This window comes from Microtus pennsylvanicus, chromosome 1 (assembly GCF_037038515.1).
Source record: "Microtus pennsylvanicus isolate mMicPen1 chromosome 1, mMicPen1.hap1, whole genome shotgun sequence".
Classification (NCBI taxonomy): domain Eukaryota; kingdom Metazoa; phylum Chordata; class Mammalia; order Rodentia; family Cricetidae; genus Microtus; species Microtus pennsylvanicus.
Window position 1 is genome coordinate 82,425,719 of NC_134579.1, and position 23,346 is coordinate 82,449,064.

Below are 23,346 nucleotides of genomic sequence, written 5' to 3' on the forward strand. Positions count from 1 at the left end.
CACCGTAAGCATTATGTCTGGGAAAGCAGAACTCTGAGACAGCCGCTGCCAAGTGAAAGCCTTGAGATGGCCCTCTGATGTGGAGCCTCCAACTCTGAGGTACAGGCATGAGCTGACCCCTGTCCACCACTTGATATTGTGCCCAGTGTCAGCCTTACTTCTTGGCAATGTTAAGCATCTTCAGTTTCTTCTTCATGCGGGGCCGGGAAGTGGTGGAGACTGATGTGTCCACCAGGGAAGAAGTGGATTGTGATACCTGGGAGAATTAAGAATATGAGGTCAATTAGAGAAAGAGGAAGGGCAGATCCAACGGGACCTTATATAAGGGCAGAGGTGTCCCCTAGTAAGTGTAAGTAGGAAAAGGGCCGAGTTCCTATGGTCAGCCAGGCCAGCAGGAGGTCCTGGAACTCACCTTCCGCATAATCTTCCGGCCATAGAAAAGCACTTTATCCCGCTTCCGGAACCGATACCGGGGGCCCTCCGGGGCTGGAGTTTCTGGGGATAGGTGGGAGAGAAGGGAGGGTGCTTTGAGCTCCACGCAGGCTCCAGCAAATTCCCCACCCCTGCCCCTTGGGTTCTCCGGGTATTGAAGCTCCCCTTCCATCCCTACAGTCTTTCCCCAGAGGGGCCCTTTGAATCCTCACTTTGCACCCGTAGCCTCCGCACCACCAAGAGGATGAGCACAGCGGTGACCAGCACCGCCACTCCGGCCCCGATCATCACGCCCAGCACCTGCGGAACGAACGGCACAGGCTGGGCACCGCATATCCGTCTCGCCAAGCCCTCCTCCGGGGCCTTTAGAATCACCTCTGCCCCAGAGGAGGTCGTATTCAGCTCGTGACTCGGTGTCCCCATCTGCAGAATGGGTCAATGCCGGCTCCCTTCCCACCTCCACGGGGGAAGCGACTGACTCTTCCCTCAGGCTGGGTATCCCGCGATGCATGCCGGGAAACGTAGTTTCGCCCGCACATTCATCGTTCTCGAAGAGAGAATCCCGCGGCGTATAGCAAGCCCGCCGGGAGTTGTAGTCCTGTGCACAAATTCCCCAACCCTTACCATTCCGGTTTGCAGTGGAGCCTCCATTGGTTGTTTCAGACTAGGTAGCAGGTCTGATAGCCTGCAGTCCTGGAAATCGAGGAACAGAAGGGAGCAGAGGAAGATGTCAATCAAGCCTACCCAGCCCTGATCACAGGCTCTTACCCCAGTTCTACTCACAAACCACGCCCCCTAGATACCTTTGGCCTGGATGACTTCTCCATTCGCCAGGGTTTGGGTGGGAGCGGCTAGAGGGGTTGCTGCTGGACAGAGGGATGCGGGCAAATTGACCTCTCATCCCGGATCTAGGGGTGAGATCAACCCCAGCTCCTTATTTCACCCCCTTGCTTATACATAAGGCTGACCAGACTCCCCAACATATTTATCAGCACCTAATGGCCAACGGGTAGTGGTCCAGTCAACAGCTCCCTGGCAGGTGTCCTTAGGCCATGGTCTCTTCTGAAAGTGGTTCCTTCTTTAGCCTTGGCTTTTCGTGGGTCTGACTAGTCTTGACTAACAAACCCTCAGGCTGGACGCCCTCCTACATCCTGTTAAGACTTGATGTTCCACTCCAGGAAAAGCTAGGACCCATAAGCCAGGAAGCTGAGGCGACAACAGGACTCTGGGCTCCTAACCCAAGCCTGTCCCATCGAGAAGTTTGGGAGCTGGGGCGTTGAACACTGCCATGGACTCTCTTGGAAATGGGACCCTAAGGCCCTCGGGGTGGGATGAGCTCCCAAAGTGTTATAGATTTACGCTTGCAGATCGAACTGTCATGAAACAGGAAAGTTACGGTGCGGAGTATCCCTGGGATCAAAGGAATGATGCAGGCAGTATAACCAGGGACGCCAGAATTGGGGGAGGGTAGGAGGGGCGGCGCACTGGAAAGTTACTGAGAGATCGGGAGATATACATAACTACTATCTAAAAGTCTAGGCGTTGGGAGAGCACCCGAGCTTCCTGGAAGGTACCGAGGGAAGATGGAATGCTACCGGGACTCTTTTGGGACGCTGGAGATCTTTTTGATGCCTTGAACTATTAATGCGAATTTAGAGGGATAGCAGAGCCCTGAGATGCTACCTGGAACATCGTTAGAATAACTACTCCTCTTCTGTACTCCAGGAGGCACCTGGCTATGGAAGCGGAAACACCGGCGCAAGGAACTCGGGAATGGGGGTGGGGTGGGAGCATCAGAAAGTCGGGACCTACCCGGAATCAGAGGACAAACCGATACGGGACAAAGCTGAAGCTTGCTAACGGTCCTCGAAGGGACATCCTTGCTCGGTCGATGGAAACTCGGACCACCCAGGAGCTGCAACCAGTGTTCACCCAGCGTTGGCCAACACCCCTAGCTTTCCGTCCGCAGCCGCGGCACCTTTAAATTATTCCACTGCAAGGCACGCCCCAGCTCCGCCTCCCGCCATGCTTGGAAGGTCGCGCTGCACCAGCCAAGCCGAGTGTGGCGGCCTCTTAAAGGAGCTGACTTGTGGTAAAAGGGCTGCCCTCCCACCCCAGCTACAAATTAGATCATCACGTTTATGTTCCCTTTTATTTAACAGCAACCCTACATGCCCTCCCTTTCCCAGTGTCCGATTCGACAAATCCACAAGGCCTGTCAAAAGCAAATTCGAAAAATAAATAAGCTGGGGTTCCAGCAGTACAGGGGATAAAGTCTATGGCGATGATCCTGGAGTCAGTTCACCAGCAGCGAATGGTCCTCCGGGGAGTCCCTGGAAAAGAGAAGTGGAAAGAAGGGGCTTTGGATCTCTGGCACACACGCCTTCCCCTAGGCTCTATCAACCCACAACCCACACCTGGGGCTCCAACCTTCCACAGCAGCAGAGCAGGCTGCAAGCCGAGCCACTTCCACGCCGGAACTTGCCAGAAGTGGGACTATCTTGGCACTGCTCGATGTAAGCCTGGAGCTCACTCTTCTCTGTGCCAGTACCTCCCGGGTGCTGGGGAGAGACGATGCCCCAAAACAGCATGAAAGTTGGTCCTGACTGCTAAAGCTCTTAAGGTGCAGTCAACTGGGTGCCCCACTATTTCTCCGATGGGACCGCCTTGGTCTCACTTCTGGACCTTTGCCTTGTAGCTTGCTTCACTGTAAAAACCTTTTCCATCCCTGGATGTGGCCACAGGTCTCAATTTTATTGGTTTAGTGCCCTCTGCTGTAGGCCAGGAGCCTACACTGTGTATTTTAGCAATCTATCTTGAAACAAGGCAACTCACAGCTATGAATGTGAGGCCTGAACTCCTACATCCAAAGGTGCTACAGGAGTGTGCTCCAGCAAGACTCAAGGTGGCTGCTTGGGGCCTGGGTGACAGTACTATACTTGTGGGATGGCTACAGATCATCCATGTGGGAGCGGGCACACATCTGCTATCAGTGACATAGAAGGAGGCAGGGTCCCAGGAAAACCTTCTTCTCATGACTTCCTGGGGCCACCACTATTTTTCCAAGCCCTTTCTGGCTACCACGTCTTGAATCTTCCAGTCTTGAAGTATGCTCTCCCTTGGGATTCCATCTCTCCAATCCAGAATTCTTAGGAGTAGAGGGGAATATTCTAAGCAGCCACCTGCCACAAAGGCTTTTTGGATACTTATGTATATTTGCTTCATTTGTACGTGTGTGTGCTTAGCTCCTGTGTCTTCTTGGGTGCTAAGAAAAAGTTGTTTTCCTGCAGGCTGTGGGAGGCTGAATGAGAGGACAGTGGGGTATCAGGGAGGCAGGAATCACACTCAGTGTGGAGTACACTGGGCATCAAGTGGTCACCATCCATCTAGTGCTAATGGGAAATATGAATAGTACATGGATTGATAGCCACTAGCAAGAGGTATAAAAGAAGCATGCAAAGTTACAGAAGGACCCTGATACAGTTGGTATTAGGGTAGGGCTGGAAAAGCTTCTAAGCTGGAAACGTGGCTTAGTTGGAGAGCAATCGCGTAGTGTTCAGGAAGCCCTGGGTGCCATTCCCAGCACCACATACACTTGATGTGGTGCTAAGTATCTATAAGCCCAGCACTCAGGAGGGGGAAGCAGGAGGACAGAAGTTCAAGGCTATTCTCCAAGGGCAGAACTTAACAGGCCTGTAAGATGGTTCAGAGGGTAAATAAAAGTATTTGACACCAACCCTGGTGATTCCACATCATGGAAGAAGAGAACGGACTTCCACAAACAACACTATGCTGTGCACAACCCTCTCCCACCCCCCAAATAAGAAAATGTTTGAAAAAGATCATATGGGAGAGGGAGGAGGCCAGTGAGACAGCTCAGCAGGCCTCGAGCTCAGGTCTATGACTCATGTGGTGAAAGGAGAGACCCAATTCCGGCAGGTTGTCCTCTGACCTCCACACATGTGATGAGATGTGTGTGTAAGGGTGTATGCATACACACACACACACACACTGAGGAGAGAGTAAATAAAATACACGTTTTTGTTTTGTTTTTGTTTAGCAGGACTACAGAAATCTGTCCTTTCCCACCCATCCAGCTGAATGCAGCTGTGATATGCCCTAGGCTTCTCTTTCAGGATGACCCCCACACACAACCCCAACTACCCGCAAATCCAGTTTCAGCCTGCTCTCTCCTCGGACTGTCTTTCCTGCTTGACCTACTGTGACCCCAGGTCAACTCTGTGAAGTCAGGCAGCCCTTGGAACTAATTCAGGAGGAGGGGAAAAGGAAAAAGGATTCCAAGGAAGGGAGGAAGGTAAAGATGGCTGACCTTGATGGTGTCGTAGGCTCCTGTGATTAGTGCAATGAAGAGACTCAGCACCATGTAGATGAAGAGGCTGATGAAGGAGTAGAGGTAGAGCTGGGAGAAGAGCCACACCAGGCTACTGCGACCCTGCTGGGCCTGCATGGCTGCGAATGTCACAAACATGTCGTCCCCGTTGATGAGCGAAAACAGACACTCAGAAACCATGGACAGCGAGCGGAACTGTAGACAGTGAGAGGATAGGTATGGCTGAGGTTGTCAGGCTCACCAGGGGTCAGCGGCACAATGACTGGCAGCTGGCCCATCTGAGGGTCATCATATCAATGGTGAGGTCGGGGAGTTAAAGGTCATAGGCTCAAGGACTGTCAGAGGGGCTGATAGGTGGAGTAACCCAAGTCAAGACAGTCATCAGTGACCACAAGAATGACCTGGTCACAGGGTCAATGTCAGGATCACTGGGGGTCAGAGGGGACAGAATATAAAACTGCTACAGGGTGCAGAGGAGGTGGCTCAGCTGGTAAAGTATGAGATCCCACGTTTGAATCCCAGCATCTACATAAAAAATTGGGTGTGGAAGTGTGCCTGCAATCCCAGAACTGGAGAGGTGAAGACAGGAGGATCCCTTGGGGCTCAGAGGCCAGATAATTGATCCTGATCATGGGTTACAGACCAGTTAGACCCTGTCTCAAAAGAAAAAAACCAAGATATGGCTGGACATGATGACACTCCCAGCATTCTGGAGGCAGAAGCATGCATGCCTGTGAGTTTGAGGCTAGCCTGTTTATATAGTCAGTTCCAGGATAGTCAGGGCTACACTATGAGACCCTGTCTTAAAACAAAACTATTTGGGTGAATTTTTTTTTTTAGAAATGACAGCAAAGGCTGACCTCTGACTTCCATATACATGTGCATACACAGTACATGTATACATGCGCTCACACACACGCACAATTTACTTACACAGATGGTAAAACAAAACCTACAAGTCTGTAGGTATGGTAGCAGAGGTCAAGGTGGGTCTTTCAGGTCATCAGATCAACAACTAAGAGACCAGAGGCTGGGAGAGGGGTGGGAGCCTGGGGCCCTTTGGCAGTTCACAAATACAGCCCCCAATAGCCCATACCTTCACATGGTAGGGCCCCAGGACAATCCAGCCACAGAAGCAATAGCCCAGGTAGATGACAGCCACACAGCAGCAGAAACGCATGACACTGGGCAGTGCCACACGCAGTGTGGCAATCAGGATCTGCAGAGAGGAAACAGAACCACAGTGAAGGCAATGGCCACAACCCAACTAGCTCTCAAATGGCAGGGAGGACCTCACCAATGTGATCAGAGGAGCTGCTGAGTTTAGATAGGGCAGGACCCACCTGGGAGGAGCCTAGGACATACCACAGCTGGATTCAGCTGGACGGGCAGGTAGGGACAGGCTCCCGTGGTCCTGCCCGGGTACAAAGACGCGTATGTCTGTGGTAGGTGGGTATAAGAAAGAGATTTGTGGTTTGGTAATGGAGCTCGGTTGTAGAGTGCCTAATACGCACAGGGCCTTGAGTGTGATCCCTGGCGCTACCAAAAGCCAAGAATGATGGCATACAGCTACCATTCCAGCACTTGGGAGGCAGAAACTGAAAGAACAGGAACTCAAGGTTATCTTCAACTGTGTAGTAAGGCCAGCCTGGGCTACCCAAGACCTTGCCTTTAAAAAAAAATAAAATACAAAGCTGATGGTAGTGGTGCATGCTCTTAATCTCAGCACTCAGGGAAGCAGAAGCAGGAAAATCTCTCAGTTCAAGGCCAATATGGTCAGGACTACACAGAGAAACCGCGTCTCAAAAAAAACCCAAAACCTAAAACTTAAAAATAAAGATGTGGTGGTGCACATCTTTAATCCCAGCACTCAAGAGGCAGAGGCAGGCAGATCTCTGTGAGTTTGAGGCCAGAGCAAGTTCCAGGACAGTCAGGGCTACACAGAGAAACCCTGTCTCAAAAACTTGAAAATAAATAAAAAGATAAATAAAAGGAGAAGAAAGGTGCTTGTGATGGGTCACCGACTGACAAGAATTAGTGACTGCTTTGTGTGCTTGGGTTTGTTTGAGAACTTGGGGCAGATGATACCCAGGGCCGGCTCAGGGGCAGGAGACTTACGTTGTATTTGTGGAAAAAAGTCAGGTAGCGGATGACACCAACCCAGACGAGCAGTGTGGAGGTACCCAAGAGGATGCTGCAGACATCATAGCTAGCTAGGTTCTGTAGGCAGGAGTGAGGGATCAACTCATAGGCATACTCAACAAGGTGGGGGAGGTGGTCCCCAAACAGGCAAAGACACGAAGACAGAGACACAGGACCCCGAGAGCAGGTCACTGGAAGGACTTGTACCTTTGCCTCAATGCCGATCTTCATGACAGTGCCCGAGATGGTAAGCACGTCACTGGTAACCAATAGGATGTACCAGCCATTGACAAACTCGAGCCGCTCCCACAGACTGATTTCCCGACCCCGTCGCCGCCACATGAATGCAACAAACTCCTATGGGAGGAGGCCAGGTGAGGGTCTATCTAGAAACTACTAGGCCATCACCCCCACCATGGCCCCAGGGCTGGGCAAGGCGGGCACCAGCGCTCGTGACACCAGGGCCTCACGTTCTGCAGTAGGAAGCCACGTAGCAGTGAGCGGGCACACAGCAAGAAAGACAGGGAGCAGGTGAGGATGACCACCACATCAAATAGAAGCCGGAAGCTGTTGTCTCCTACAGGAAGGAGGGTGGGTCCCATCAAAATTCACATGGGGCCATAAGAGGTTGGGGCTAGGGGTTGGGCCAAGGAAGGAGTCCTAGAGGAGAGGGTGTGTGTGTGTGTGTGTGTGTGTGTGTGTATGTATGTGTGTATGGCTGGTTTAGGGCCATCAGTAGATTTAGGGATTCCCTAGCATGGAAAGTGTCAAAATTCCTGATGAACACTGATATAGAGCATAAATCTTTTGCAGTGTTAAGTCAAGCCTCTACCACTAAAATACATCCCCACCCTGTTTTGTTTGGTTGTTTGTCTCAAAGACAGGATCTCATATATCCCAGGCTGATCTAATACTTACTATGTAACCAAGGTTGGTCTTGAATTCAGCCTCCAGAATACTAGGATTACAGGAAAGCTAATTTTTTAAAAAAAATAATTTCAAAGCACTGAGAATTGAAGATATGACCTCATATCTGTTAGGAATTACTCTGCTACTGAGCTACATTTCCAGTCCATTTCGTTTTATTTCGAGACAGGGTCTTGCACAGCCCAGAGTAATCTGGGATTCACGACATAGTCAAGGTGACCTTGAACTCCTAACCCTTGTGCTGAGAGTATAGGAAAATATTTATTTACTCATGTATTTATTTGCAGTACTAGTGACTAAATCTAAGCCTTGAGCATGCTAGGCAATAATTGTACCACTGTCATCTTTTTACTTTTTGTTTTAAGGTCTCTAAATTGCCCAGCTGTCTTTGAGTTCACTCTGAAGTCCAGTAGGCCAGGCAGATTTTGAATTTGTGATCATCCTACATCACCCTCCTAAAGAGTTGGAATTAGAGGCCTGCCTACTTGTGGTGGACTTGACTGGGCCCAGGACACTCCCAGGCAGGTTATGGTGCCTGACTGACAGTGGTCTGGGGCTCACAGACAAGGCGTGGAAGGTAAGGACGCTGGACAGTACTATAGGAGGCCCAGGAAACACCTGGGAGTTAGGACTGTTTGGGGGCAGTGTGTGTGCGGGAGTCTGAAGGTAGGAGGGTTTTTACCATGTCTGGAGACGCTGGGATGTTTGCACTCCTGGATGTGGGCCTGGGTCTCCAGGCGGATAGGGATTCGCCCACTGTGTGCTTTATTGTCAAACGTGATCTGAAGGGGTAAGGCAGAGTAAGCCTGAGCAGCCCCAAGTACCAGCTCCCAACCCCCATGACAGATGGCCCAGGTCCTAGCCTCTACCCCATCACTCTCATACCATCTTGTTGAAAGCTCTCTGATGCCCCCTAACCAGGCAGAGGGTGCATGGGAGTCAATCTGCTCACCAGGACACTGAAGGTGTAACAGTCTGGGATCTCATTGTTGATGAGGCTCTGCAGGTTAATCGTCTTCAGCTGGAAGTGGATGGTGACGTTGATCAGCCTATTGGGGGAGGCTTAGGTGAGGGTCAAGGGCTCAATGTCAGTCACTATCCTGTGCTGACTCTGCAGCTAGCAGAGGAAACAGCTGTGGTGGCTCCAGCCCCCCAACAAACTCCATGAAAATGGCTTCAGATCCAGATGTCTGGACTCTTGCCACCTCCACCCACCCCATCCTCAGCTGGGCCCTTGAGCCCCTCAAGGAATCAATCCCCTCAAGAGAAAATGGTAATACTTGTGGAATTTCAGTGTGAGGTTCTTGTAACTGGTGCTGCTATCCAAGAGCTCCAAGTCCTCACTGGGGATGTCGGGGGGTCTGTCAGGAGGATCCACCTGGATACAGTCTGAAGACAGGTAGTCACGTCACGGAAAGGACTCAGGGCGCTGGGGAGACCCAGGCCAGTTTCCCACAGTTCTGTCAGGCCTTCTTCACTGTTTCAGCTCCCACTTTATGCTTTATTGCTTTTTTCCAGCACTAGGGATCAAGCCTAGAATTTGCGTGCTAGGCCAGAGTTCACCAGAGCTATACCTTCAGCCCTCCCTTCACACTTGACCTTTTGCTGCCTCCACCCAAACCAGGGTTATGATCTACCTTATGCTCTACAGAGACCACAGCGTCCCACGGGCTCTCTGAAAGCTCAGTGAGTGGATGGCATTCAAAACAATGCCTGGCTCTTCCTGCGGTGTGCATTCCAGTAAGCACCCCGCACACGTCAAATTGTTCATGATTATACAATCTGATCACACAGACAGACAGCTGACAAGGGCAGGATTTTACACACTTTTTCCTTTTTCTCTATTTCCCTTTCTTCCACAGCCTCACCTTTAGCCTCTCACTGGGGCATTCTAGGCAGGCTCTCTAGTGCTAAGACATATCTGTAGCCCCTAGGTCAGGATTTTAATCCTGGAAACCTAAAATCCCCAAAATTAGGCCCTGCCCTGGCTACTCACCAGTGACTACCCTTGGGTCAATGTCAAAAGTATCATTGGCTGGGTCCACATGGCCACGGTGGTAGTACCGCTGGCAGAGAGCCAGAGCAGAGCCATTGGCCCAAGGACCACCCCCACCACGGACGTAGGCATACCGGCCCAGGGATATGTCAGGCAGGATCAGGTACTGTGAATAGAGAGAAGAGGGCCTGTCAGCCCCACCTGTGCTGCACAGTACTCCTGCAACCCTCTCACACCCCCTACCTGGTCCACAGCGTAGAAGATGGCTTGGTAGAGCTGTTCCCGTGTGTAGGCAGCAAAGGTGTCATCAGCGCCATCAGAGTAGCCCAGCAGGAAGAGATGTCGGAAGGCGATGGTGTTCTCTTCCCGGAATGTCACCACCAGCTGATTGCTGAGCCCAAAGAGAATGAGCTGCCAAGAAGGAGCCAGAGGTTGACGAGGAAGAAAAAAAGAATCCAAGAGATGTTCCCTGGGAGAGACAAGGCCCTACTGGCACTGCAGGGGGAGCCTGTAATTTGCTATTCAGTCAAAGATAACCTTGACCCTGACCTTCCTGGCTCTACCTCCCAAGTGCTGGGATAACAGGTGTACACCACCACACCTGGTTTATGCAGTACCAGGGATGAAACCTAGGGCTTCATGCACACCAGGCAAGTGCTCTACCAGCTGAGCTATATCCCCAGCTGTCTTGGGGTTACTACTGTGATGAAACAGCATGACCAAAAGCAACTTGGGGAGGAAAGGGTTTATTTGGCTTACACTTTCACATCTCAGTTCATCACTGAAAGAAGTCAGGACAGGCACTCAAACAGGGCAGGAGCCTGGAGGCAGGAGCCGATGCAGAGGCCATAGAGGGGTGCTGCTTACTAGCTTGCTCTATATGGCTTGCTCAGCCTGCTTTCTTATAGAACCCAGGACCACCAGCCCAGGGGTAGCCCCTTCCACAATGGGCTGGGCCCTCTCTCATCGATCATGAATTAGGAAAATACCCAACAGCTTGTTTACCACCAGATCTTATGGAGGCATTTTCTCAATTGAGGTTTCCTCCTGTCCGATGACTTTAGCTTGTGTCAGCATATAAAAACCACCAGCTCCTTGTACTTCTTCTTCTTTGCCTTGAGTAACATGGCGCTCTTCACTTCTCATTCCTTAAGTTCCATGCTACGCCCATAAAAGCATCCCCAGTACACAGCAGAAGATGGATACTGGTAAACCTCACAGCAGTCGAGTATGGTCAATATGTTTACTGATTGGCAGGTGGTGTGCTAAACCCAAGCCTCCAGGATAAGTACTGTAGGTCTACTTTTGCTGAGAGGAAATCAGGATAGCATCAGATTAACTGGATTCAAATGCTGTCTACCCAGTGCTCAGTCATGACTCTTAACCTGTGTGAGCCTCAAGGGCATTTAGGTATACAATGGAGGGAAGAGTATGGCCAGTGCTTCTGGGAAGCTACAAGGAGTTCTTGAGCACAAATCTCAGATTCCTTCCTAACTGGTAATACTACTGTCATCGTTGTTATGAGGCAGCAAGGGGCCCCTCTGAGATGAGAACAGTGGGCTGTGGTGGTTTTGGTAACATTTGGCAGAAGCCCTGCCTGACTGGTCTCACCTGCACAGTGACCACCAAGATCTTGACCACCTGCAGCATCAGCTTGCAGGGCTTACGGCCTTTGGCTCGGAACTTGTCACAGGGACTCATAAAGAAGTACTTGAGGCGGCGGCGGAGGTCTTCCTCTTCTGGGGGCGTTGTTGGGACTGGTGAAGTCCCCACCTGGGTCCCATACCCAGGATTGGGGGTCAGCAGTCTCTCAGTTTCTAAAAGAATGGAAAAAGATAGTAGAAGATGAGGGATGGACAATGCCCTTTGCGTCCTTCGCCAGCAAGTCCCACCAATCCTACAGGCAAGGGCGAATGTAGGACAAAGACTAGAGCGAGAGCCTGTAAAACAGCTCAGTAGGTAAGGGGTTTACCTCAGAGCCTGACAACCTGACTTTGATCTTCTGAACCCACGTGGTGGAAGGAGAGAACCCACCAACTCATCACACGTGCACACATACACAATAAGTAAATGTAATAAGAAGTATTTTATAAAAAAAAAAAAAGAAAAACCAGGGCTGGGATGTAACTCAGCTGTCAGAGTGTTTGTCTAGGAAGCGCAAAGCTCGGAGTCTGATCCCAGCGTAAGAGAAAGTGAGCATGGTGGTGCGCACCTGAACTCCCAGCTCTCGGGAGCTAGAAGCAGGAGGATCAGGAGATCAAGTACATCTTTGGCTATCCAGTAAGTCTGAAGCCAGCTTGAGCTACATGAGCCCCTGGTGAGAAAGGAAAGGCAAGTGGGGAGGATGGAGGTAGGAAGGGAAGAAGGCACAAACGTAATCTGAACACTGGAAAGTCGAGGCAGGAGGATTACAAGCTCTAGGCCAGCATTGGGCCACACAGTGAAAGAAAAAGAAACCTGGCAAGGCACAGGCCTATAATCCAGCACTTGGGAAGTCGAAGTGTGAGGATCAGGAGTTCAAGGTAGCCACAAGTCTGGGGCCAGCCTGGGGTTCTGTCTCAAGGAGAAAGGGGCGGGGGCGTAGGCAGTAAGATGGCTCAGAGAGTGAAGATGTTTGCTACCAAGCTTGGCAGTCTAAATTTATTCTCCTCCCTGAGCCTCAGCCTCATCTTCCAAAAGAAGTAGCCACAATCCTCCATAAATGGAGCACTCGATACTTATAAAGCTTTTATCTCAGAGCCTGGATTGAGGCTAGCCAGAAAAATCCACCAGTTTTCTTGTGGGCTGGGGAGAAGAAGGATCAGCTTGGTCTATGCTGGCTTCTTGGAGAGCTTGGCAAGGCCCCTATACTTATCCCTACTCTAGTCTACAGGTAATTAGCACATAGCAGAGCCCACATTCCAGAGTTCTCAGGACAAATCCCACAAGAATAACCTTTGAACCCATTAGAAACCAGCCCATCCCAGGTCACAGGTCTGGGCCTAACAATAAAAAAGGCTGGCATAATGACTCATGTCTGTAAACCCAGCAGAGGTGAAAGTTCAAGTTTTCCCTGAACTACATACCGAAACACAGGCCAGCTTGGGTTAGAACCTGACCCAGAAGAACCCGAAAACTGGGGCTGGCTTATTAAGTAGGTAAAGTAGGTGACTCATTACGTAGGTGACAACCTGAGTTCAATCCCGGAACCCACATGGTGGAAGAGACAGGCTGCCCCGTGCAACCAACTCACTTATCATCCCTCAGGGGACCACACAGCCAAGAGCCAAATTCCAGCCTCGGTTCGCCTCCCCCAACTCTTCCAGAAACCATTTTCCCCTAAGGCTGAGATCCTGAAACTGCTTTGAGAATCCTGCTAGATCCAGCAGGGAAGAGCCCGTTCTTCAGTGCACAGCTAGGTCTGTGCATAGCTAGGGCACAGCATGGGGCTCACACCTGCCAGGCAAACACTTGAGAGTTGGAGGCGAGAGAGCTATGAGTCGTCGTAGGCCAGTGTGGGAGAGTCAACTACGAGCACAAAAACAAAGTTCCCAGGCGGCAGCAACTGTTGGAGTCCCCACCAGTCCTGGTTCCTGGTAGCCTAGACTTGTCTCTAACAGCCTAGTCACCTCCACTGGAAGACCTTTCAGGTCTCAGTTGGTCTTTCTCATTCTCTCTCTCTCTCTCTCTCTCTCTCTCTCTCTCTCTCTCTCTCTGGAACAAAACAAACAAACAAACAAACAACAACAACAACAACAACAAACAGATGTAGTCCCAGGTGGCTTCAACTCATAGAATTGAAGATGGCCTTAAACTCCTGATTCTCCTGCCTCCACCGCCCACATGCTGGATGCTGGGATTGCAGGCATGCCTCTGCTCCTGGCTTTCATCCTCTATCTAACAAAGCTATGTAGATTTCCCCGCTTTAAGACAGGGTGTCACTGGCTGGCTTGAACTCACGGGAATCCACCTGCCTTTGCCTCTTGGGCCTCAGTGCTGGGATTAAAGGCATACACAACCAGGCCTGGTGAAAACAGATTCATTTGTGCTGCTGGTGATGGAACACAAGCGTTCTATCTGTGAGCCATTCTTCCAGCACTAAGCCTGCCAGGATGAAGCTGGCCCATGTCACTACCTGTGGTTCTTCAGGTCTGGACCTGGCCCCTCCCTATTTAATCTAGGTGAGCTTGTTTACAAGCTAGTAGGGGAAAGCCAGAGGCAGGCTGTTACTCCCCAGCTAAGATCACAGCTAACCTATCCCAGACACTACTGGCCAGGCCTCCCACAGGAGTGTCTGAAGTCAGAACACAGTGGGGATCAACATGAGACTTCACCCCAGATTTCCCCATGGCAGGTCTGGAAGCTGGGAACATACAATCTCAGTTTAGGAAGGCAAGACCGCATGTGTTGTAATTAAGATTCATGGAGGCCATCCCGCTAGCTCCCTTCCTCCCTGCATTTAGGGAAGCTGAGCATTTGAACATTGGCTGCCAGAAGCGAAGCCTTGAGTCTCATGTGAAAGTTACTGAGTTTCAGTAAACTGAGCAACTGGACCTTTACAGCTGGGGACATAGCTCTGTGGTAGTGTGTTTGCTTAGTAAGCGTGTCCCTAGGTTCAATCCAGAGAGAGAAGAGGCAGAGGAGGACTACTTGTCTAGGCCTGTAATCCCGGTGCTCAGAGGTCGAGAAAGGAGGATCGCATATTCAGGTCTGGTGTGATGGTGCACACATGTAATTCTAGCGCTGTGGAGGCAGAGGACGGCACATCTCAGAGTTCCAGGACTGCCAGGGCTACACAGAAAGACTGTCTCAAAACAACCGAAAACAAAAGCAAAGCAGGTTGAAGTCTTGCCTACAGAATAAAACACTGATCCCAAACAAAACAAAAGCATCACTAACAAAATCCTTGGGTTTCAACTACTGTCCTAATAGGAGAAGCTGGCTGCTGTCTGTGTTCACAAACTGAGCAGAGACTAGGTGCTAAAGGTAACACTCTCATAGGTCACATACTACCTGGAAAGAAATGCTCCAGAATAACAATAATAAAGCCATCCATGATGACCCATGCCTATAATCCCAGCACAAGGGAGGTGGAGGCTGGGGTTATAAGGAGTCCTGCCCTTTGAAGTTGGAGAAGTTTATGCCCACCCACAGTCAGAGTTCTCGGTACTATCTGCCTCTCTCTCATAAGACTGGCCTTCAGGATGAACCAAAAAAAAAAAAAAAAGCTCTCTGCCAGAGGTTTGAAAGGCCAGTGCCCATCCACCGGTCCTAGGAACTATCTGCCCATGTCTCCTCCATAGGGCAGCTAAGAAGTCTGCACCAGACTTAAGGGGAAAAACTGAAAGCTTAGTGTCAGCTGTTGGGAAAGACGGTGGTCACCCACCACCCAGTTCTAAGAGCTGTGGAAGCTCACTGCTTGAGGCCAAGCGATGCTGGTACCCTTCTACAACCTAGGTTCTGGGAACTATGCAAGCTCTCCACCTAAGTTAGAAATGTTGGTACCCACCCACCACCCAGATTCCCATGGGGATTCTGGGGAACTTCAGAGCTGGAAACTGGGAGCTCATCCCCCAAGTTCTCTGAGCCTTCTGCCCTTCCCTTCCCAACAGAGCAGCAGAGAAAGTCCGCACTAGACTTGAACGCGAAGCTGGGCGCTCACCGCCCAAGGTCGAGGATGTTGATGCACACACGCTGCCCAGGTTCTAGGAGGCATCTGTCAATCTCTCTCCCATAGGAATGCAGAGAAGACCTCAGAGAACTTCAGAACGTTAAGCTCGCCGCTCGCCGCCCAAGGTCAGGTATGTTGATACCCACCAGACACCCAGATTCTAGGATCTGTGGAAGCTCTCCGCCTGAGGTCGGAGATGCTGGTGCCCACCCGCCGCCCAGGTTCCAGAAACCCAATGCCCATTTCTCCCGCACTAGACTTGAGGAGCGGAGGGCTGGGCGCTCGCCTTCCCAGATCAAGGAGCCGGACGCTCCCTCCCGCTGCCCGCGCTCACCTGAGCCGCGCCGGCCCGCCGCGGTGGCCATGGCCGCACGGTGAGCGCGGGCGCGGGCGGGTCCGAGCGCGCGCCGCGGTCACTGCGGCCTCGCTCCCTCCCGGCGTCGCTTCAAACCCTCTCGCGTCAGCTGACAGGAGCCTCGGTCACGTGAGCGGGACGCCAGCGCTGAACACGTGACGAATTCTGACCCAGCCTAGGAGGCCAGGGCAGTGCTTCCCCTCCGTCCCTCCATTCCCGCAGTGCGCATGCGCCTCCTCGGTGGCGACGTGCCGGCTAAGGGCAGTCGCGCGGTCCTAGCACCGACTAGCAAGGCTAATAGGTCTGGGAAACTTGATTTCTAGCGTGTGGCAGGGACTGGTTCCGATCTGGCTCCGTGTCAGCCTCTTGACTTCTATGTCTACACTGTTACCATTCATGATGTCCGGTGATGACCCTACGTCCTAAGCCGAAAGTACCCTCCCCTCAACTCCCAGAAACTTTTCCGGTCTCCCATCCAAGTTACAAGCAAACTGTACTTTCTAAGCCAAATAAAACCATTTTCTACCAGCCCAAACACACCGGCCTTTCTGCACTCAGTCCTGCCTTTTACTGCCAATCTCCGCCTACGAGCAGCCTGAAGGACCTCCATAGAATTTGTCTCTACTAGAACCTCCTAGTGGTTTCCCGTGGCTTTGCAAAGACCTGAAAACTTCGCGCTCAAACGGAGACTCCACCTCTTTATGGCCTCAGGACGTTTGCGGTCTTAGGTTGTAAAGATAGGTTCTGTGTAAGACAAGTAGTTTAAATACGAGTTTGAATCCAAGCACTTCTAACCATCACTTCAAAACTTTCCAGAGTGCCTTAAACTATGCGATCTATTTCTTTCTATTATTAATAATAATAAATTAAAATCTTGCTGGGCGTGGTGGTTTATGCCTTTAATCCTGGCAAGTGGAGCTGAGTTCAAGGTCAGCCACAAAGCAATTTCCAGGACAGCCAGGGCTACAAAGAGAAACCCTGTCTTGGAAAAAAACCAAAAACAACAAAAATTTCTCCTCCTTTGTAAAATGGGAATCACCCACAGTTACCTGCCTCTCAGAGCGGTACAAGACCATTTTCCCAGTGTTGAGGCCGTCACCCAGTTGGTAGGGTGCTTGTTCAGCATGCACAAACTGGGATCCGTCCCCAGCACTGCAGAAACAAGGCATGATGACCAGTGCAGTCAGTAATATTGGTAAACATAGTAAGACGCCCTCAAAAGCCAGGCATGGAGGCTGGTGAGATAGCTTAGTGGCCCAAGTGCTTGTTTATATGAGTTCGGGACTTGAATTCAAGTCCCTAGATTTCATATAAAAACCTTGGCCTGGTACCTGCAATCCCAGCATTGAGGAGGCAAAGATGAGAGGATCCCTGAGGCCCAGGGTCAGGTGCCAGGCATTCTAGTAAATCTGTGAGCTCCGGGATAAAACACATAAGGGGCTGGAGATATGGCATAGCAGTTAGGAGCACCGGGTCTTGCAGAGGATTAGAGTTCAGTTCCCAGCATGGCAGCTCACAACCATCCCTAACTCCATTTCCAGTATATACTGACCTCCAAAGTTACCAGTGACAGTGAACACTTACCTGGAAGCAAAATACTCATAGATCTCTAATAAAAATAAAAAAAAAATGAAGAGTAAAAAAGAAGACATCAACCTGGATTCCTTACCTTCATGTGTACACACAAACAGGCCACACATCCACACCCACAATTACAACACACACTCATACACACACACAAGCAGGCACTCACATCCACACCCACAATTACAACACACACTCATACACACACACACAAGCAGGCATGTTGCGTCATGTAGAAGATGGTTTTTGAAACCACAGCAAGGTCTGTGTAGTGATACCCTACCCCTAAAACAAAATAAAACAAACATAAAACTCTTCCTCAGGAAAAGTGATCCCTCCATCTAAATCAGAAACCTTGCTATGCTTTAGAATGCTCCACCCTCTGTACTTAGCTTTATAAGTGTCCAAACTGTGCTGGTCTTGCTTCCTGCTGAGACCTCAATGAGCATTAGATGTTTATTGAGGCATGATGGTTTATAGCTATGCATCCAGGAAACTGAGGCAAGCCTGGACTACATCAAGTTCCAGGCTAGCATGAGGTACAAAATGAGACTTTATCTCAATAAACAAACAAATCAAGAGAAGAGATCTTTCGATGTTAATCCTGGGTCAGTACCCAGGACCCACATGGCAGTTCATAACTGCCCATAGCTGCAGTCCAGGGCATCCAGCACCACTCTGGCCTCTCTGGTATGCACCAGGTATGCACTTGATGCAATTTGTATGCAGGCAAAACACTCATACACACGAAATAAAAATAAAACTTTTAAATAAAATAAAGAAGGCTGGTAGAAGGCACTTGCTGCCAAGCCTGATGGGTTCAGTCCCCAGAACCTTCATGGTAGGAGAACCGGCTCCTGAAAGTTACCTTGCCTCCACACAAAATGAATGCATATGATGGCTCAGTGGGTAAGAGCATTACTGCTCTTACAGAGGCCCTGGGTTCAATTCCCAGCGCCAAGATCATGGTTCATAACCAGCTGTAACTCCAGTTCTAGGGGATCCAGCGTCCTCTTCTGGCCCATGTGGGCATTCCATGCACATACTACACAGATATACACACAGGCAAAACGTTTATACACATCAAATAAAAACAGATATTTTAATATAGAAATAAGCAACAATCACCAAGTAATAGCCTAGCCTTTTGGGACAGAGTCTCACTACATAGCCCAGTCCTCCTGCTACCACCTCCAGAGTGCTGGGGTGACAGGCCTGCACCCCTACACAGGCTAAGAGATGTTTGTTAAGCACATAAGAGAAACCTCTGCTCCTCCAGTGGCTTTTCAAGGACAAGGAGGTTAGCTCAAGGATCCCATGGATCCTTTAGTAGCCCACTAGAACATCAGCATGCCTGAAATTCCAGCACTGGAAAACACCCACAGAGGTTGAGTGACTGATCACAGTGGCCAGACCCAGGAGAACCGTGGCATGATGAGTGGGAAGCTAGGAAGCCTAGAGGGTGTGCTTCCACCGACCTGGGCTGACCACACCCTCCACCCCTACCGCAGTAGGAGAAAGCGCAAAAGGCAAGCAACACACAGAGTCAGGAGGCAGGAGGATTTTACTATGAATATAACAGACACTTTCCCCAAACCACCATAGATGCCAGTGCCCCCTTTATCCATCGGGCCCCAGCAGTGCCCCTTCCTCCTTTACCCACTTGGGACTCTCTCCAGTTGGAAGGGCTGGGCTGGGACTGTCGTGAGTAGGAGAGCAGGGATTCATTTGGGACTTGGGGTTGGGGTCAGGACTGGGGACAAGATCGGGGGTTGAGCTGGGATCAGATTCTTGGTCAGGACTGGGTACCACATCAGGGTCAGCATCATGGGCTGGTTTAGGGTCAGAAGACAGAACAAGATCGGGACTGGAGACGGATCCTGAGTGGGTCTGGAGGATGGGATTTCTGAGTGAACCCAGCACAGAAGTAGGATCAGGACTTCGAGCAGAGCTGGCATTAGAACTGAGGTCCAGGCCAGATTCCAGCACAGAAACAGCATCGGGACCTAGAAAAGAGATCTGCCCTGGCCTCACCATAGAAACTGGGCTCAAGCCTGGCCCGAGGCCCAGCCCAGCTGCTGCCGCTGCAGCAGCTGCAGCTGCAGCTCCCTCGTGCACCCGCTTATGCTTGGTGAGGCTAGAGGCTTGGCCAAAGGCCTTGCCACAGAGCTGACAACGGTAGGGGCGCTCGCCAGAATGCACGTGGAGGTGTTGCAGGAGCGCCGAGCTCTGCCCAAAGGCCTTGGAGCAGTGTGGGCAGGCATAAGGTCGCTCACCAGTGTGGATGCGGAGATGGTGCTGCAAGTTGGAGCTCTGCCCAAAGGCCTTGCCACAGTGGGGACAGCGGTAGGGACGCTCAGCCGTGTGCGTGCGCTGATGCTGGAGCAAGGCTGAGCTCTGCCCAAAGGCCTTGCCGCACTGCGGGCATGGGTAAGGACGCTCGCCAGTGTGGGTGCGCAGGTGTTTAAGCAGCGCAGAACCCTGCCCAAAGCCCTTGGCACACACCGGGCACTTGTGGGGACGAGGGCCACCATGTGTGCGCAGGTGTTGGGCCAGCAACGAGCCATGACCAAAGGCCTTGCCACACACCGGGCAGTGGTGTGGCTTCTCCCCGCTGTGGCTGCTGCGATGTTTGAGCAGTGTGGACCGCCAGCCGAAGGCCTTGCCGCAGGCAGCACACTGGTAGGGCCTCGCACCCGTGTGGATGCCTCGATGCTGAGCCAGTGTGGCGCCGTGGCTGAATGACTTGCCACAGTCGGGACAGCGGTAAGGCTTCTCTCCACTGTGGGTGCGCCGGTGCTGGCTCAACCCAGAGCTGCGACGGAAGGCTCGCCCACAATCGGGACAGGAGAACGGACGAGGTGGACTTGCGGGGGCGGGAAGTACTGCTGGGTTTGTGGCCAAGATTTCAGGGGTGGCAGTGAGGCCAGAGGGAAGGGGATCCACATCTGGAGCAGCCGGGCTGAGGGTGTCACTGCTTGGGTCCAGAACCAGGGGCACCGGGCCAATGACATCAGGATCAAGGTCAAAACTTGAAGACGTGGGATCCAAATCTTGGGAATCCGAGTCTGGCTTCCCCAAAATGGATTGCTGAGCTTCTTCTGTCTCAGGGTCCAGATCTTCAAAGCTGGCGTCCCCATCTTCTGAGACAGTGTTGAGGTCTTCTGGCTCCTGCTCGGGGCTTTCAGAAATAGGGTCTGGATCTTTGGGACTGGGGTCCAGGTCTTCTGGGTCTGAATGGAGGTCTCCATAAAGTGGCCTAAGGCTCTTGTGGCCCGGATTCCTAACCAGGACTGAGCGCCTCATCCTAGAAGTGCAACTGCTTGCGGCTTCTGGCACAGAATCTGCAGTATGAGCACAGGAGATTGATGGAGGGAGGTGGGGGGGGGGGAGAAGGGGAAAGTGACTGGCCCATGCCACACAAAAGTCCTTGCTAACTACATACAGATTTTGTTTTTGTTTTTAACCACAGGAAGAGTTCTAACTGGTGTCCTACCTAGAATTTGGAGGACAGGGACCCTAGTGGGACATGCTGATAGCCTCCGTTTTCAGCTTAAACCTGGAGGGGATAAGAGGCCATCTTGGGATTTTGTTTTTTTTAAGCAAGGTCTTGTGTAGCCTGAGTTGTCTTTCAACTCATATGTAACCAAGGATAACCTTAAATTTCTTATCCTTCTGCCTCAACCTCCTGAGTGCAGAACTGTAGGCTGTGCACGAGCACATTCGGCTTAGGTAGTCCTGGAATTCAAACCCAGGGTTTCCTGCACGATAGGTGAGCGACATTTCCAGCCCCATCCTGAGATCTTGTAGAAAGGGAGCTTGGGTCTTATAGAAGACAGTTCTAAGGTCTGACACCCTTCATCTGGGGAAAAGGATGTCAGGGTTCTTTGTTCCTCATGAGGTCATGGTCTGAATTCTTGCCCCACCTTAGAAAGTGGTAGATCAGGATGTTCCTGATAGAGAGGGGAACTTGTGTGGTTTGTCCTGCAGAAGCAGAATGGGTGGTGGTAATGCTGAGAAGTTAATGATAGCTGGTACCCCTTCTGTGTCCCAGTGAAGAATTCTAGACCTCCCAGCTTGGGTGGGATATATTATCTCCTAGACAGAAGATCTTTGGTGTCCATTTCCTAAGCTAGAGGACACGGGAGAGGAGACCTGAGCTAGCTGCTCAGTACACACCTGTAATCCCAGCATTTGGGATGCTAAGGCTGGAAGATCTGCACAATTCAAGGGCAACCTGGGCTACAAAGTAACAGTTTTCAGAATTAAGGAGAGTGAATAAATACATGGGTCTTTCCTGGGGAAGGGAGTGCCGGGGGCACTAAGAACTCCATAGCCAGAAGGGAGGAGAGAGCAGTTAAGATTGTGCATTTAACCCCTTGGTGAAAACAATAGCTGGGCACTGTGGGGTGATGGAGAAAACTGGGGGTGGAGGGGGCGACAGGAGAAGGGAGAGGAGGAATGTCTCCAGGAAACTGAATGCCTGAGCCCCAGACTCAATGATTAGGGTATGAAGACTGTGCTAAGGGGAAAGCTAGGGGGGCAGATTGGGAGAAAGTAAGAGAGCTCTACCTTGGGGCTGAGGGAACTCTTTGTTTGTTGGGCTGGGTTCCTGGGGATTAGGAAAATCTACCCAGCCCCAGCCTCACAGCCAGGAGACTTACACAGAGGGGTGCTGAGTTCCCCTAAAAACTTCTCTACCCAGGCCCCACTGTTGGAGATTAGCGGGCAATACTCCCGGGGGAGTCCTCCCAGATTTCTGAGAGACAGGGGACTTTTAGATTGTTTCAAAGGAAGCAGTTTCATGAACTCCCATCTTGGATGGAAACTCCCATCTCTTAGACGAGGGAGAAGGCAGGTGCACCCGGATCACCTCTTGGGAAAAGGGGCTTCAAAGAACTCCCAAGACTGGGAGGTGGGAGATAACAATTGGGATTTTTTTCCTGGGACCCTTGAGGTAATAGTATACCTCCCCGCTGCACACACACACACACACACACACACACACACACACACACACACACACACACACACACACACACACACACTATGGAGTAAAAGGCCTTTCTTAAGTCCCACATAGGAAGAACAATACCCCAGGCTTTTCTTGGTTTCCAGAAAGAAAGAACCTCCACCCACCCACCATCACCTCCTGAAGCAAGGAGGCGTCCTGCGCTGCAGGACCTCAGAGCTAGCGGGCGCCTCCACCCACCCCAATCTCAGGCTCACAGTGGGGGGGGGGTGCGGGTGGTCCCGGGGGTGGCGGTTTAAATGCACTAGGCCTGAGCTTCTTGGGGATCCCCCGTCTTCCACCGCGTCTGCCACCCTGACTACCTAGCTCGAGAGCTGGCACCACGCACTCGGCGAGGGGTGCATATAAGTAGCCCAGAGCCGCGCCCCGCACCCTGCTCTTAGTGTGGGGGCCTCCTCCCAGCCACCTCCCCCTTTTGCCGAGTCTTTCCCAGTCTGCCCGATCCGCTCTCGGGGTCACTCACCCGATGCCCCTCGCCCCTGCCCGGCCCAGCTGCACCCGCGCTGGCCAGACGGCGTCTCCCCGCCCCAGGCTCGCAGGAAACCCCACCGCCCACCAGCCCCGCCGGCGGCCCCCTCGGCCCAGCGGCCCCGCCAGGCGCTCCCGGGGAGCGAGAGGGGCCGGCCGAGGGCCGCTGCGGGAGCTGCTGGGACTTGTAGTTCGCCCGCGCCCTCGGCGGCCGGCGCCATCGCTGCCCCCGCCCCCCCGGGCCAAGTCTTTGTCCCGGCCCGGGCCACCCCGGCCAGCGCACGTCTAGTCTTTGTCTGCGTCCTACCAACCCGCGCCATCCTGGCACGATCCCTCCATTCACCCATGTGCCTCTTTCCACCCCTTCTCCGACTCTGATCTTGACACTCTCCATCTGTATCCCTGTCTG

At 51.8% G+C, this 23,346-nt stretch overlaps 3 protein-coding genes across 11 annotated transcripts in view; all 3 read right to left on the minus strand.

Annotated features, from left to right (window-relative positions):
• Positions 1–2,499, minus strand: part of Pnpla6 (patatin like domain 6, lysophospholipase) — a 29,893-nt gene extending 27,394 nt beyond the window's left edge. For 2 of the 8 annotated variants that reach the window (XM_075971188.1, XM_075971194.1), the window contains exons 1-6: positions 2,245–2,414; positions 1,236–1,298; positions 1,057–1,125; positions 645–732; positions 413–495; positions 159–256 (exon numbers count right to left, since the gene is read on the minus strand). In XM_075971188.1, coding sequence (XP_075827303.1) covers positions 159–256; positions 413–495; positions 645–732; positions 1,057–1,125; positions 1,236–1,259 — 362 coding nt within the window. In that variant the 5' untranslated portion in view covers positions 1,260–1,298; positions 2,245–2,414. Of the gene's footprint in view, positions 1–158; positions 257–412; positions 496–644; positions 983–1,056; positions 1,126–1,235; positions 1,299–2,244 lie in introns of those variants that run through there. The other 6 variants (XM_075971196.1, XM_075971197.1, XM_075971191.1 and 3 more) reach the window with 5 other exon arrangements.
• Positions 2,500–2,565: 66 nt separating this feature from the next.
• Mcoln1 (mucolipin TRP cation channel 1) lies at positions 2,566–15,987 on the minus strand. 2 transcript variants are annotated; one of them, XM_075971199.1, is made up of 15 exons: positions 15,833–15,987; positions 11,460–11,665; positions 10,092–10,259; positions 9,849–10,014; positions 9,133–9,241; positions 8,805–8,901; positions 8,535–8,634; positions 7,396–7,502; positions 7,133–7,282; positions 6,902–7,003; positions 6,149–6,223; positions 5,880–6,002; positions 4,763–4,978; positions 2,863–2,993; positions 2,566–2,765 (listed from the first exon to the last, which is right to left on the minus strand). In XM_075971199.1, the coding sequence occupies exons 1-15, from the start codon at positions 15,861–15,863 to the stop codon at positions 2,729–2,731; spliced, it is 1,818 nt and encodes a 605-aa protein (XP_075827314.1). In that variant the 5' UTR covers positions 15,864–15,987; the 3' UTR covers positions 2,566–2,728. The 2 variants fall into 2 exon arrangements, with proteins under 2 accessions (XP_075827314.1, XP_075827315.1); XM_075971200.1 differs by lacking the exon at positions 6,149–6,223.
• Positions 15,988–18,983: 2,996 nt separating this feature from the next.
• Znf358 (zinc finger protein 358) lies at positions 18,984–23,085 on the minus strand. Its single transcript, XM_075971234.1, has 2 exons — positions 22,933–23,085; positions 18,984–20,781 (listed from the first exon to the last, which is right to left on the minus strand). Exon 2 carries the CDS (start codon positions 20,741–20,743, stop codon positions 19,058–19,060), a length of 1,686 nt encoding a protein of 561 aa, XP_075827349.1. The 5' UTR covers positions 20,744–20,781; positions 22,933–23,085; the 3' UTR covers positions 18,984–19,057.
• Positions 23,086–23,346: the final 261 nt, after the last annotated feature.